The sequence below is a fragment of the Equus caballus genome, chromosome 16 (assembly GCF_041296265.1).
Source record: "Equus caballus isolate H_3958 breed thoroughbred chromosome 16, TB-T2T, whole genome shotgun sequence".
Classification (NCBI taxonomy): Eukaryota; Metazoa; Chordata; class Mammalia; order Perissodactyla; family Equidae; genus Equus; species Equus caballus.
In genome coordinates, this window is record NC_091699.1 from 58,172,243 (window position 1) to 58,188,494 (window position 16,252).

The following is a 16,252-nucleotide window of genomic DNA, read 5'->3' on the forward strand; positions in this document are numbered from 1 at the left end:
ATTTCTGATGGTTTTGAAGATGAGAAAAGTAAAAATGTATACTTTCTCTGTCATGATTTCTGGACTCCAGATAGATTGGAACCAAAAGAATTGGAGGCAGAGACACTCACTGGAGGCCTCTGCAATGCTACAGGTGTTCAGAGCTTCAGTAAAATCTAAGTAAAAGTTAAGAAAGAGAATTGATAAAAGTTGTTGACTCAAAGAAATTGAGAGAAAGAGAGAGAGATGACTCCTAGAATGTAAAATACAGGAAAGAAGGGAGAAAGTAATCAAGAATGTAGTTTGAGGCATCTCATTTACAATTCTATATACATTCCTCCCACATGACAGGTGCTTGAAGATTTGCTGAATTAAAGATTTGCCAGTGTGAACATGAATAGATCCTATAAACTAACACAGACATAGAAAATTAATGATATAGGTTCAGAGGCCCAGAATCTGAAAGAAAAGACCTAAGACCAATAAAGCTGTAAAATAAAAACAAAAAACAAAACTATTACTATTCAAAGTATACTCTTCAGGAAGCTGATCTCGACAGCTCTCAACATTTCATCACCATGACACTAATTAGGGTAAGGAGAGCTGACAGGTCCCTTTTAAAACTCTCTTTAAGGCTACTTGAATATGCTTTAATATCATTTGCTGATAAACTATTTAGGAGAAGGTAAGGCTTTTTAGTGGTTAGTTTTATATATTCCAGTGTAAAAAGAATTCTAGCATAGAAAAGATATATTAAAATATATATATGTATTTGTTTCATTCTGAATTAATTGCAAATTTAGAATTTGCAAGAATAGCACAAAGAACACCTGTCTGCCCTGCACCCAGATTTGCCAACTGTTAACATTTTGCCCAACATGCTTTACCACTCTCTTTTGCTTTCCCTAAACCTTTTGAAACTAAGTCCTAGACACATCCTTCACGATGTATTTCCTAAAAGAGAAGACATTCACTTAAATAATCACAGTACGATTTTCAAAATCAGGAAATTTAACACTGATAAAATACAATTATCTCATCTACAGCCCTCAAATGCTGCCAATTGTCCCAATAACGTCCTTTTCAGCAACTTTTGTTTATTTGATCTAAGATCACACATTTTGTTTTCATGACTCTTTAGTCTCCATTAATCTGGAACAGTTAGCTTCTCGGCCTTTGTCCTTTACAACACTAACATTTTTGAAGAACACAAGTCAGCTGTTTCACAGAATGTCCCTCAACTGGAGTTTGTCTGCTATTTCTGCATGATGAGATTCAATGCTATGCTTTTTTGGCAGAAATATCACAGAAGCAATATCGTAGCCTTAGTGCATCACACCAGGAAGTGCAGCTTATCAGTAAGTCCCATTACTGGCAATATTAACCTTGATCACTTTGTTAAGGAGGAGTTTCTCCACTACAAAGTTATCATTTCTCGCTTTGTTACTAATAATTTGAGGGGAGATTCTTTTAACTACATAAATGTCCTATTCCTCATAAAACTTGCACTATTTTTAGCATGCACTGATAACTCTTGTCCGAATCACTTATTACCATGATGGTTGCAAAATGATTTAACTCTTTCATTATTATAAATCTATTAGTTGACATTCTATGGTAAGACGTAGAAGTTCCTTTACACCCATGTATTTATTTACTTATTAAATGTACGGATTCTTATTTAATTGAACAGGTTTATAGTCCATTTTATTTTGATACCAAATAGTCCCAGACACAGTAAGTTGGAGTTCCTTCAAGCTACTTTCTGTGTCCTTTTGACACGTCCCCACGATTTGTTTGAGCACTTCCTTGCTTTCTGGCACAAGATGTTCCATTTTGTAGTTCTCTGTACCATCCAGGGAATCAGCCACTTTTCCACATGCTGAGTTCTTTCAGCAGGAAACGTTTTTTTTAGAAACCAAGATCTGGTCTCAAGGTACACTCACTGCTAGTAACCTATCACCACTTCTAGGCCCTTTCAGCAGAACGAGCTGGCAGATATATAACATTTTTCTAAGTTATATTTTGAAAAATTATATCCAACTTAAGAAAAACAATATACTTTCCACTATAGCATTTGGCCAACACATATTTAACAGAAGTATCCACACAAAAAAACTGTTTAGTGAAATGCTCTTAATTTAATGATAGTTAATTTTTCCTTTTAAACTTTGTATGAATTTTCTTCTACACAGTAAGTTAGTCACATAAATTTTGCAATTTTATGAAAACAAGGCACACTCATAACTGTAATTTGATCACTTGACATTTAGAAGTCAAAGCTAGGAGAACCTCTTTTTCAATGGTAAGAGTAAAGAGAATTTAACAAAGCTCAAGAATAACTAATATTTGAAAAATAAGAGAATACAGGGAGCTTTAAGCTATTTTTTTCTTCTAACATTACAAAAAAATACTAAAATTAAGTTAGCAAGTTGATCAGAAGAGATAAATTAATCTTTTTAAAATACTGACTCCTTTGCCACTCCTTCCCTCCCATAAGAACTGCTGGAATATTCTGAGGGTGTGAGCACCTATGTGAACACTTTGGATACTTACATATCACTGCACATCTGATCCAGAGCGGTTGATAATAAGCAAGTTAAGTGGGACAGAATACACCTTAAAGTTGTTTTTGCTTTCTTAAATCTGTTTTCTCAGGTCACTCAATTTTATCACAGGCTTTCTTAAGTAATCATTTAACCTAACCAGCATCTATTAAATATCTACTTTATTCCTGGAGCTGAGCCAGGTGCTCCCTCCAAATACATCTTCTCTTTGACCTTACTGGGCAGTCCTTCAATCCCTCTCTTTTCACGTACGCTATCACCTGTTCCTCCTCACTTCACTTCATTTCCCACCCTATGTAGATCTCACAGTACATCAGTTCAGCCACCCTCTTGGCAGAATCCTCAATTTTAGACATCAACAATAGATGTCTAAAGCTCTCACACCACTAATTATACTCTCTTATATCTTTATTCTCTCTTTCCTTCAGTCTATAAAGTTCTCAAATATCTTGCATGTAAAAAATCTTCTTTTTAAAAAATCCAAGTATCTAAAAGTTTTCCTCCCCTTACTCATTGCAATCTGGATGTTATCCTTAACTTTTTCCTCTTCTTCATCCAACAAGTTAATTCATGGTTCCTCTTTCTTGTATTTCTCTATTCATCCTCACCGCAACTGCGTGAGTTCAGCCATGTCTGTTTCCACAGGACTGCTGCAGTAATGTCCCAATTCACCTCCGTGCCTCAAACCTCTCCTTCCAACATCCCCGTCCTCACCTACCTCTCTACATAGTGCTGCCAGAATACTTTTTATAAAACCCAAAACAAATAAATTGTCTCTCGTGTTTAAAACAAATCTATGACTTCTCAGTGTCTAAACATGAAAATTCAAGTCTTCATGGAATACAAAGCCCTCTATTATCTGGGCCCTGTCTTACTTGTTGTAGAAATCCTCATCCCTCCTGAGCCACCCATACTTTCTTGAACCATAAGCTCAAGTCTTTATCAACAATACCTAAACCCCAGAACTACGCTGTTGATGACGAATATCCTGTGCTCACACTGTTCCATCTTCTGGAATTTCCATGCTCCCCTCCTGACACATTTTACTCTTACTCACCTGTCAAGATCTAGCTCAAAAGTCTCTTCCTCTGTTAAGTCTTCCCAGCTCACACAAATAGAGCTAGTCAGCCTTTCGTCACTCCACTTCACTCATGTATTTCTCTCTATTACAGCATATCCCAATTTAAGGTAATTCATTAACAGCATGTCTATAAACTGTGAGCTCCTTGTAGGCAATGGTTGCTTTTTAATCCGTCACTATATCCTCTATGCCAATCATTCCAACAGGTGTTCAATAAATACTACTGAATAAATGAAATTAAAAACAGAATACAGAATGAGATTATAATCCCATAAAAACAACATAAGCCTGAATGTTAAAACATGTTCCTACCTGGTAACTAACTGTTTTCTTTCCATCACTTGCAGTGTGAGGTAAGGTCAATGGTCCAGAGACTATCCAAACATCTTCAAACCTCTCTGTCAGTTCTCGACAGTACATTTCTATTCTGAAAAACAAGGCAAAAATATGTATGATGTTCTCAGAAATATATGTAGAGAAGAAACAAACCATATCAACTTCCTAGGAAAGAAACCAAGAATAGTGAATTTAAGAAATTAACGTAAACAAGAGAATACTGCACAAACATTATAAGCACATAAGCAGTGACTGTCCCAGTTTCCTACTGCACAAAAAGACTTAAAAATCACACAATTAAGATAACTATCTACACTTTCCTATGTGCATTTAGCATGCATTTTAAAGCTGAAATTTTGTTTTATTTTCTCTTATTTTTCTATGTCATAGTTCTCAAATAAACTTTTTTCAAGAATTATATATCATTCCAATAAGTTGCTATACCTTATTTATTTAACCATTCCTATTGTGGGACAACTGGAGTTATCCTAACATTTCTTATATAATGTAACACTGTATTAATTCCTTAGGATAAATTTCAAGGGCCAAAATTACTTTATTGAATAAATATTTTAATGATGCTTGATTATATATCAAACTAATATTTTTAATGAGACTGTATCAATTTACTCTATAAACTCCAAAATATGACACAGCAGTTTCACAACAATCTTTACAACACTGGACTTATCACTTAAAAACTGTTTTTGCTAATTTACTAGATAAAAATGGCAAGTAGTTTTAATATGCACTTTCTTATACTGCAGTCGAAGAGATTTATGAGAGATAACAATGCATGTCATCATTCTTCAGTTTCTGTATCTAAAAAGTAAAATCAACATTATTATATCTTATAGTATGTATGCCCAATTATAAGGTAAATTTTTCCTCCCAAAAATATATCCCTTGGTAAAGGAAAATGTTAAATGTTTCCACAGGTATGCAATCAGCCAGAAGATGGAAAGGAAACTATAGGACAAACATCCTAGACCTTGAACAAATAATTTGCAAGGGGAAAAAAAAAGAGGAAGGTAAACCTACAGATTAAAAAAAAAATTAAAGACAATCAGGGAAATTTGAAGACTGATTGTAAAACTGCTAATAAGGAAGTACTATTAAACTGTTCGGGGGCAATAACAGTACTGGTGTTATATTTTAAAAGAGTCCTTATCTTCTAAAAATATTTACTTATGAAATACTTATGTATAAAATTATATATTTTTCACCTGCTTAAAATAATCTGAGCAGGGGAAAGGGAGCGTATGTAGATGAAATAAATGTGGGCCGTGACTAATAATCATTGAAGTCTCTTTTAGTGTGGGCTGCTCTCTTAATTACTTTAAACCACAAAGTACTGTGGGGAAAACACAATAGCCTGAAACAACCTCCAGCAGTACTCGTTTCAGATGCTTAGACAGTACCCCCTGACAGAAGTGCTTAAAAAGTATCCAAAAAACGCAGAAAGTCCAGATGAATTTACAGTTAGGTTTTATCAAAAACTGGTTAATGGTTATGTTTAATTGTACCAAAACTTTTTTTTTTTAAAAAAAAAAGCTCAGCAACTCTTGATTCTTGAAATAAGGAGGAGAGAAAAATATAGTGTTCTCTGGACATATTCAAAAATATTTTATTGCCTCAGTAATAATATTTTGAGTAGCTTCTTCCAGAACTTGACTTCTGATCAGTGGTAAACATGATCAAAATGGCTGGCTATGTTTTGAAGTCTGTACTCCCATAGAAAACCGTACTCCTGAAATATAGCAAAAGAAAAACCTAGTCCAAAGTACGTACCTTTAGTAGTTTAAGCTTTGGAAAAACAAAGACAGAAACAGTTGACGGACACACTAGTACATTCTCCCACAGAATCACATTTTAAAAACTCTCACCCCTCACCTGTTCCAATATCCAGCATTATTATCAAAATTCTGTGGCACAATATTAGAAAGGTAAAATGTTTCAGCCATGGCTTTCTGTGAAAAGAAATTAAAATAGTAACTTGCACTGAAATGTCCTCCTCTTTGAGAGATTTTACAAAGCAGACACAGAAAAACAGTTCCTTATTTATACTTTAGCTCTAGGCAATTACAGTGACTACTTGTTTTGATAAATGAAAGCCAGAGCCATTCCAGGACAGAAAGCTCAATAATGATTATTCAAAATAAGTAGTTTGGTATGCTAGCTTTCTTTATAATTTATAAAATTCAAACCTATGTAGTCTCGAAGAACTAAACATTTCCAATATAAAACTAAAGAGTAAATTCTGGTTTTAAGCCTCTGGCAAAGGGTTTCTTGGTAAAGGTCAACTTTCAAGAATTTTATTAAGTAGGAGAGTACAAACATATTAGTTCAAAAGCGGCAGAGAAAAATTTCTTGTTCTTCTGCATTTCTGGCCACTATGTGTTCATTTATTTCACACTTCTGACCCATAAATACAAGGCTCTATCATTGTATTTCCTTTCACCGATCTATACTGCCAAAGCTACCAATTACCTTCTCTTCAAGCAGTGGCTCTCAACCTTGAATGCATGGTGGAATAACTTAGGGCTTTAAAAATACTGATTCCAGGGTTCCACCCCCCCCAGTTTCTAATTTAATTGCTTTGGGTTACAGGTCTGGCCATTAGGATTTTTTAAAACTTCCCCAGGTGACTACTGAGTATCCAAGGTTGGGAACCACTATCTTAACATTAATAATCACCTACACTTCATGAAATAAATGTAAATGCCATAAAAGACATTTCTCTCCTTTTCTGGCAGATAAATTATCCTAAATTAAAGGAGACTAGAAAGATATGACAACTAAACATACTATGTGATTCATGACTGGATACTGGATCAAAAAAAAGCTGTAAAAGACATACTTGGGACAATTTGGCACACATGAATTGTATATTAGACAATATTATTGTACACATACAAAAATACTTTTGCACATATTTCTTGGTATAATGATACTCTCATCATATATATAAATATCTTCTTTCTTAGATGATACAATCCCTTGAGTGATCTATTTAGGAATGAAGTGTTATGATGTGTGCAATTTACTGTCCATGTTTTAAAAAAAATTAATATACATATATATGCATATGTAAGGTAAATGTATTAAAATGTGTTTGCCGTGCTATCTTCTCAACTTTCCTACAGGTCAAAATATTTCTGCTGTACTCTTTTCAACTTTTCTACATGTCTGAAATTTTTCAAAATAAAAATTAGTAGCTTTAGCTCCTAGTGGCTTTCCAGTTCCCTTTTACACAGCATTTAGTTTTCCTCACTCAACCTGTAACAATGTCTCAGCATCTGAACAAAAAACGGAATTAGAGTCAGGAAGAAAAATACAAAATAGAATATGGAAAGTCTCAAATTTTAAGGTTTGGCTCCTAAGTTCTTAATCTACAAGTCCCATGGGACGCATAATCCCAGCCCCACATTCCCATCCCTCCCCAAAAATATGCCTACAGATGAAAATTTGTTATTTCCTGCTGGAGCCATGTGTCCTCGTGACCACCCACTTCCAACATAGTCCTCGTTTAAGGCACTGAAGGTTGGAGGGATGTTGGGATCAGGCTTGAATTTACAATGTTTTCTGTCTGCATCACCTGAAGAAAAACACACAAAACGGGTAAGCTGTCAGTGGACAAACATCCCTCAAGATTCTCTAAGCAAGGCAAGCTGGTTGCTGCTGGCTGGTATCTCTCTAAGCAGCTAGTAGTTAGTGATTGCATGCATGTCTCAAGTTCCTGGGATAGTTCAGATACTTCATCTGAATTTAGCAAGGCCTAGTCTAGGAAAGAATGCTTTTCATACAGTGTAGCTATCTCATATACTTTTGTTTCTGGCCTTTTAAGTTAAAGGAAAAATGCCCTGGATAGGATTTAAGTAAAAACAATGACCAAATAGCTAAACTGTATAAAAAGCTCAGGTACTAAATAAACTCTTGCTTTTTAAAAAAGACCTCTATGTACTGTATTTTGTACAACTGTATTTGACAAGTTTGTATGTACTGAAATAATGGATATATATAGACACAAAACAATTTGTTCTGGGCAGGAATAGCCTAGGGCAGGGGGAGAGTGTCTCTGTTATCTTGCTTACTGCCTCTTAAGCCATGACAAAACAAACATTTAGGTTATGAGCTCAATCCAGAAATTCCTGAAATAAAACATCTGAGTACCACATGGGAGAGAAGAAATCTCAATTTTATTTATATTCTGATACCTCAAGAATAGTTTGCCACTGTAGACATCAGCAAATCCTAACACTACATTCTCCACTGTCATTAGGACAGATCTTGTTAAGCTACAAAAATTATGAGGAAAAATGGAATATACTCAGGCCGCTACTCAAAAAAGTGTAAATGGAGATCAATGAAGTCACTGATTCCAATGTCATTTCATTCACCCAAGGAAAATTTAAAATCATCAGATCCCCAGATTCAAAGTATCTAATATATAGCTTGTCAGAATCACTTCATAAAGAAAAAAATAACTGGGGGTCAGCCCGGTGGCACAGCGGTTAAGTTTGCATGTTCCACTTCTGCGGCCCAGGGTTCACTGGTTCGGATCCCAGGTCAAGCCATTCTGTGGCAGGTGTCCCACATATAAAGTAGAGGAAGATGGCCACGGATGTTAGCTCAGGGCCAGTCTTCCTCAGCAAAAAGGAGGATGGGCGGCAGATATTAGCTCTGGGCTAATCTTCCTCAAAAAAAGAAAAGAAAAGAAAAAAAGAACTGGTAACACAGCACAAGTATTAGTAAAGTTCTCTAAGTGTCATTACCATTGGAATCGCTTCCTTGTATGCCTGGTTATCTTTGCCTGGTGCTCACTGCCCTTGAAAAAACATTTGTAGGAATTTCCAAAGGTCTAGGATGAAGATGCCTTCCTTGAGAAAGGATGTAAATTTACTTCTGTCAAGTGTCTGGAGGCAAACCAGTGGGGGACAACATTAAACCAAGTTCAGGGCTTAAGGTTCCTTGATCTATTCAGGCTACATGGCTTTGGGCTACAAGTCTGCATCATAGCCAGTCTGTGGCCTCAACTTCTCTGGAATAAGCTTTTTATTTTCCTTTTGACCCTTCCCTGCTCAGTGCCAAGACAACCTTCTATAAGTCCCCTGTGGTAGACAGGCAGATTAATGCTGGTTCGTCCTTCCCCGAGGGTGCAGCTCTCTGGGGTTCCAGGTTAACATATGGGGAGGATATCTTAGACAGTCTACCTTGGTGAGCCTTGAGTCTGGCGTTCAGTCCCCCTCACCCTGTAAGGCTGCAGAACAAAAGAAACGCGGCTTTGGTTTGCCAGGACTGCCCTTACCTTTCTCGATGCTGGCCTTCACCCAGATATTGGCCTGGCAATTCACCACTATCATGCTGGCTCTCTTCCTCTTCTTTCTTAGAGATTTTTTTCTCTATACTTTTTACATACTGAGAATAACATTTCTCATTGTTTTTAGCAGGAGAGTAAGTCTGAATAATTTAGTCTGTCATTACTGAAAACAGAAGACTCTTTACACTGAAATCAAGTAATCACAGGTATCTTGCTCCTGTTCTCAAATAACATTATTTTACCGCCTCAAAAGTACACAGCTCACAGGATTTACAATAAGAAATGCAGTGCTTTCCTCATATGCCTCTGAAAATGATAACTTAAGAGCACGATAAAATTAGTAAAGCCAAAGTTCCTTATATCTTGGGAATATTTCTGTATTTAAAGGAAATTCATTAAACTTGAGACTAAATCAAGAATTTCTCTTGACGTAAACTTATAATCAACTCTCAGGTGCTATGATAAAGTTTACACCTGCATCAGTTTCCCTCCACCAGCAAGCACGTTCCAAACTTCCTGCTATTCTGCTGGTTGGTTTGCACTCTAGAAACGACACATTCACATTTTAACATCACCATTCTAATATACATAAGCATAGCATGAATTGTAAAGCAGAGAAGAAACAATTTGTGGGCCACACAGCAAACTAAAAGGCAAATAACAAAATGGGACTTAAACAACTATAACAAAAGGTAATATACTTAATATAGAAAAGAACTCTGATAAATCAATTCAAAAAAGAATTATCTCAACTGAAAACGGTAAGACTAATCTACAAAAAAACAGTAATTCACAAAATATTAACCCTCACCGGTAACCAATAAACACAAATGAAATCAGCTATTAAACTTGTAAAGCTCAATAATACTCATTATAGGTAAGGGTTGGGAGAGACGAGGACAAAGAGTGATGATGGGAGTGTAAATTGGAATAATCTATCTAGAAACCAATTTGACATTAAATATCAAGATCTGGTCATCTTAATTACAAGAATCTACCAAGACATAAGGACATATGAACAGACTTACACACCTGCCTACCTCTCCAGTCTCATTTCCTATCATATTCTCCCTTGCTCCAGCCACTCTGGCTTTCTTTTAGTTCCCTAAAGGAACAAAACTCGTCACATTGGGGCCTTCAAAGATGCAACGGTGCTTTTTTTTCTGCCTGGAATGCTCTTCTCCACATCTCATGGCCCACTCAACTCCTCTGCCTAGCCAGCCACCCCTTCAGGCTACTTTCTCAGAGAAGTCTCGCTAATCAAAATCAGGTTCTCCTGTTATAATCTCTTATCATATTCTTTACTGTTCCTTAATTACACTAATCCAACTTGCAATCACTTTTCCTTCAGAACAGTTATTATCAATAGTAATTATATATTCACAATTATTTGTTTGATAGGTCAACCCACCCCCTTCCCAACTCAAAGTGCCACAGCGGGATAGAGACCATCTACTCTGGTCACTGATATATCCCGAAGGCTTAGCACAGTGCCAGACACATGGTAGGCACTTAAAAAATATTTGTGGAGGTAATGAATGAATGGTGCTCACTGCAGCAATATTTATGACAGAGCCTCCAATTTGTGTGTGAAGATACAGATCCTCTCAGCCCCTGAGACAGCTGGGAAGGGTCTGGGGCTCCCTGGCTGCCAGGAAGGGTCTATTTATCTAGTAAGCCATACAAACATCATCATTTTCTAAATGCGCGGTAATGTGAAAAAAGGTTGAGATTATCAATAATCCCTGTTCTAAATTTGGAAACATCTTTCATCAATGCCTTTACTTCTAACCACCTACCCATTATCTTGCTTTTGGATATATGTTCAAGAACCCATCTAGGCACCCGCTTTGACTGATCATAAGACAAAGCATGATTAGTGTAACACCTAGTTTCTGTTCCAGTTAAAGGGAATCCAAATTGTTCCAAGAGAGCCTTTTCTGCAGAACCTAAAAATGGAAAAAAGGGGGAAAAGAACAAAAATAAGAAATAGCGACTATTATTAGAAACAAAAAATTCTAAGTAAAGGGAGAGGAGTGAGACTTAACAAAAGACTGACTCAAAAGTCTAATGGACCAGGACAACTCATTTTTGCAAACGCTTACAAAGCAGAGGAAAGACACAACAGGCAAAATACTGGCTTTGTCTATGATCAACTGCATAGTTACATCAAGATAAACTGCAGCTATCTCATTAACTTTTAAATAAGGACCTTATCTTACTGGTCTTTCACATAAAATTTCCAAATCTCTGCCCCACAAAGTACTGTGTATACCACAGAAGTAAAGGAAAAACTCCCGTCACTACTTGTCACTGATATGATTGAACAGGAAAGAGCCTACCTACTCATCACTTTTTAATAGCGAGGGGACAAAAGCACAGTCTTTTAAATTTTTTTTAAAAGATCATTATTCATTGACACTCTTCCTCAATGTTCTGGTACTGAAGCAGACGTGTGCTGCAGCAAGACAGTGGTAAAACTGGTACCGTTTTTCCTAGCGAGGGAAACCCAGCACGCGTTTAACTGGAAGTCAATTTCAGAATAATCCTCTCTTGATGCCTTCTCTAGTCTTCAAGCCATCAGAGGTGTCTTGCTAAATGCCCAGTATCAGAAGGAGCAAGTTAAACTAGCACGTCGGGGAAAGCGTAAAAAGGAGCGTGAATTCATTTTCTTTATCAAATATAAGGTATCCCCTGGTAACGTGATGACATATACTTTAAAGAAGGGCTGGCAGGTATTCTTCATCTGAACGATGACAAAATGAGGACAATTAACTAATCTGATAAAACTATGTTAACTTAGTCATTCATTCATACTTATTGAACGCAATTGTGTACCAAGTACCGTGCTGTGGACACGGTGGAGACTACATTGGACACAGTCCGAGCTCCTAAGGAGCTAACAATCTAGTGGAGGACCCAGACATTAAAACATACAAATCGTGATAAATACTCTGGGGGCAGAAGGAGAGAAAATGAAGATTCCACGGAAAGGAAGTGTACGTGAAGGAGGCAGGCGAGACTCAAGGTGGAGAGAGGAGGCCAAAGCCAGGCAGATGGAGAGCCGCCCGGCGAGGATCAAGATTCACGCCCGAGGAAGAAGTCGGGCCCTAAACCCCGGGAAAGAAAAGCCGGCCCCAGACTTACCGCCGGGCTCCCTCACCGCCAACGCCGCCTCAGCGCCCTGACTCCGGAGGAACTGAACAGCCGTGAACCCGGCTCCCGCGGCGCCCACTACAGCTCCGGCCACGAAGGCACTCAAAAGGTGCCGGGAGCCTCTGAGACGGGAAGCAAAACTTTTGGCAGCCATCTTAACCAAGGCAACGTGCCTTTTGCCACAGCGCATGCGCATACCAGGTCTGAGGTGTGAAGGCCAATCACAACAGCGGGACCAAGACACGCATGCGCAATCTGGAGTCGCCGTGGCCTGAGTCTCTCAGGAGACGCCGGAGGTCCAGAGCGCAAGCTCACGCGCCTCTCCGCTGAGGGCCTCGCGCGCCCCCTGGTGACAAACTTTGAGGCCCAGGAGCAATCCCACCTTCACCCCTGGTCCACTTGACTGGATGATGAGGGAGCATGACATCTTTAGGGCTCAGTAGTGTGCATACATATCCTGAGAAGAAAATACCTTTAGTCTAGGCCCACTTAAAAGGTGAGTAAACCACTTGCGCATGGTTACACTAAGGTCCCTGGAGCCAAGATTCCAACTCAGGTCTGATTCCAAAACCTGTGCCACATTGGCTATCTTGATGACACCTGTCTTTGAAGTCACATGTAATACAAATATTAACTTCTAAAAATAGCTTTGTACCTGCTAAGGAGTTTCTTGACAAGACAGTATGGTGACGAGCCATGGTGGCTTAGGACCCTGAGTGCAAGGGGTTTGGATCCTCACCCAACCACTGTCGGTCCACCTTGGATGTGTTGCTTCACTTTTGTAGGCTTCCGCTTCCTCTCTTTTAAATGGGGATAATCGACCATAGGGTTCTTGCGAGGATTAAAGGATATTAACCATATAAAAGCGTTTAGGGAAGAACCTGGGGCATGTTAAGTGCTCTCTAAATGTTAACCACTTTTGAGTCATTTTTACTTTATCTTGATAGGATATAAAATCCAGATGGCTGAATGCCTGCTGACAAAGGAAGGATATATGCACTCCCACTGACAAATAGATGGATCTTCTTCCTTTTGCAGCGCAATCTCCAGCATTCCATGTGGACTTAGGTCACTAAGCAAGAGGCCATTTCTAACAACCAACTGAAAAAGGGTAGACATTGTTTAGACAGCTTCATGGCTCCATACCCCTTTCCCAGGCATACCTCTCCAGAAGTCATCTTGTATAATCCCCTGGGCCTCTGACCCTAACTGGCTGAGCTAGGTCAACCCAAGTCTTTCCAGGGATTTTGGATCTGGAACTCTCTCCAGGTAGCAAAGGTGTAACATGAAACTCTGGCACTGTACAGCCTTGTTTCCTGCTAAGTAGACAAAGGAGCAGATGCATCTGGTCTTGCACTGAGCAACAGTGGAAGAAATGCTGAGACAGAGGTGAAGGCCTGCATTGCTGTCACCCCAGCTGTGACCCCAACTTCCAAGGCTTCTGAAGCCCAGGCACATCCTGCCTTTCCCTGAGGCTTCTCTGGCCACTTGCCACAGGATCCTTCCAGTAAAGCCCCCTCTTGTTTAATGGTTTCTGTCATTTGCAACCAAGAGTCCTGATAAATACAACCCGGCAACACTGGTATCTGTAGGTTTCAAAGCTACTTCAGCAGCTTCCACCAGAATTTACTAAATACACACATTCACTTAAGAGGTATTTCTCAAGGCCCTCCTAAGTGCCATGCCCCATGCCAAACACTAGAAAGAGAAAGATAAATGGTAGGTGACTCTTCCTCATCCAGATCCTGTACTTGGGAACAACAGTGAACCCCACATTTGGGCCTGAGGTCAAGAATTGGAAGGGCTGCCTGACTTTGTGTAAGTAGCTCCCTCTGGGCCTGTTTGCCCACCATAAAGTGAAGTGACTGGACCAGTAGTTTTAAAACTGTAATCAGGGGGAACCCTAGTGTTCCACAGGGGTACTTGAGGCAGGTTGAATGGCTCTTGTGCCCTCTTCTACTTGCTCACTTGGGCAAGCCTGGTTTTATGCAGCAGCTTCTGTGTCCAGTTTCTTTGGGTGAAAGCAGCCTTTGCTGAAGGAAACATTTTACCAGATGACCCCACGGTCCAAACTTCCAGTGTTTCTAGCTCCAAAGTCCTCATTCAAAAATGTTAGCCTTTTGCCTTTGTCTCCTTCTCTGTGCTCGTCATTAGGGGCACTCACTAATGAAAGGTGAACTTGCTAAATCTGAAAGAGCAAAAAGGGCCCAAAGCTGGACAACTGGTCCCTAAATCAAGGGCCCTTTCATCAAAAGTTGTTCCCCAAGAGCTCCAAGCAGGTTGTTTAATCCTCATAATAAAGGGTAAATAAAAGGCATTAAATAACCCCACTCGAAGGCTTCAAAGCTGGTGTTTCTTCACTTAGCAAATATTAGTCATGGGCCAAAAAAATCTTTTATGTTACTGCAGAAAGCGGTGAGGTGATTTCTGGGATTTTCCTATTTTCTTTGTCAGTTAGTAGAGACTATCATCATCATTTTATTAGCAGGGAACCATGTTTTCATTTCCTGAGATAAGTCAGGAACTCCAAAACATGAGCCCTGGCTTGCTGATTCAGATCTGGAGTGGTGCCCCATAAGTATATTTTTTAATAGCTCAGCAAGTGACCCTGGTACTCAGCCATGTTTGGAATGGCAGGGCTTGTATCCTGCAGGAGTCCTGAATATAACTTACTTTCTAGGCTTCTCTGCTCCACTTACAAAAATATTGCTCAGTCCTATAATTCTGCGAAGTATAGGACTGGGGGTGTGTGTGTGTGTGTGTGTGTGTGTGTGTGTGCAGGATCTTGGAGATCTGGAAAACAGACCCCTGCCCTGCAGGAACTTATCCAGAGTCCTCGTACAGGCCATTTAGGAGAAGCCCCATGTCTCCAACAAGGTCCTAAGCTTGGGAAGGGCAAAAATGGAGGCCTGTGCTGAGCTCCAGCCCTGCAGGATGGTGGGAGACTAGGCAGTCAACCATTAAGAACTGATGTGTACCAAGCACGAACTCACAGAAGTGTTCGAGTTGGCCCTGTAAGTCGGAAACAACATTTTATTTATTTGTAATTCCCATGAAAAGAAACATCAATCCTCTGCCATGTGATTAAGAAAGACAACAGGGTTTCATTATTATTATTATTTTATTTTCATATACAAAAAGATAAAACTTGAAATAGCTCTAGATTTTCCCTCCTATTCTGTTGGGGTGTGGCTGCTCCTTCACACAGGGGGAAAAAACTACATTCACATCGGTTTATTTGAGGACCCAGTGCAGAGTTCAAACAGCAAAACCCCAACTTAGCAGATCTAATTTCAAACTTGACACTCATTTCTAAAATTACCACAGTAAAAAGGAACAAAGATCCACTGCAAATGAATGAACCATATGATACAATGCTCTTTCCAAAATGTCTTCATTTTGCAACTGTAATTACACAGATGTCTGCTTTTGGCCATTTTAGATGTGTGCGTGTATATAATATATATATGTGTGTGTGTGTTATATATATATATATATATATATAAATCAGCACACCTTCAAATCCAGACAGGGTGACAGCAACAAGCTTAACTCTGTATATATATATATTTTAAAACATGATACTTTAGTATATCTTTTGTTAATTCAGTAGTACAAGCTATTTCTGTTCTACAAAATTTTTATTTTATAGCTACAAGGGTGAAAAGTGACCTATTACATATACAAACAATACTTACTGAATTTGAGCCAAAAACTTTAAGTCTTTAGTTTTAGCACTTGAAGAGCTTCCTCACTTCTACAGCCTTAAATCATATACTAGTCACATTTCCAGAGTTTGCAATTACTCATTTT

The 16,252-nt window shown here is 38.6% G+C and overlaps 1 protein-coding gene across 2 annotated transcripts in view; it reads right to left on the bottom strand.

The window, feature by feature from the left end:
• Nucleotides 1-12,711, bottom strand: part of EXOG (exo/endonuclease G) — a 32,593-nt gene extending 19,882 nt beyond the window's left edge. Inside the window, exons 1-5 of one of the 2 annotated variants that reach the window (XM_001488144.5) lie at nt 12,431-12,661; nt 11,083-11,232; nt 7,422-7,561; nt 5,857-5,933; nt 3,940-4,054 (exon numbers count right to left, since the gene is read on the bottom strand). In XM_001488144.5, coding sequence (XP_001488194.2) covers nt 3,940-4,054; nt 5,857-5,933; nt 7,422-7,561; nt 11,083-11,232; nt 12,431-12,635 — 687 coding nt within the window. In that variant the 5' untranslated portion in view covers nt 12,636-12,661. Of the gene's footprint in view, nt 1-3,939; nt 4,055-5,856; nt 5,934-7,421; nt 7,562-11,082; nt 11,233-12,430 lie in introns of both variants that reach the window. The other variant, XM_003363137.5, reaches the window with a different exon arrangement.
• Between the last annotated feature and the right edge of the window lie 3,541 nt (nt 12,712-16,252).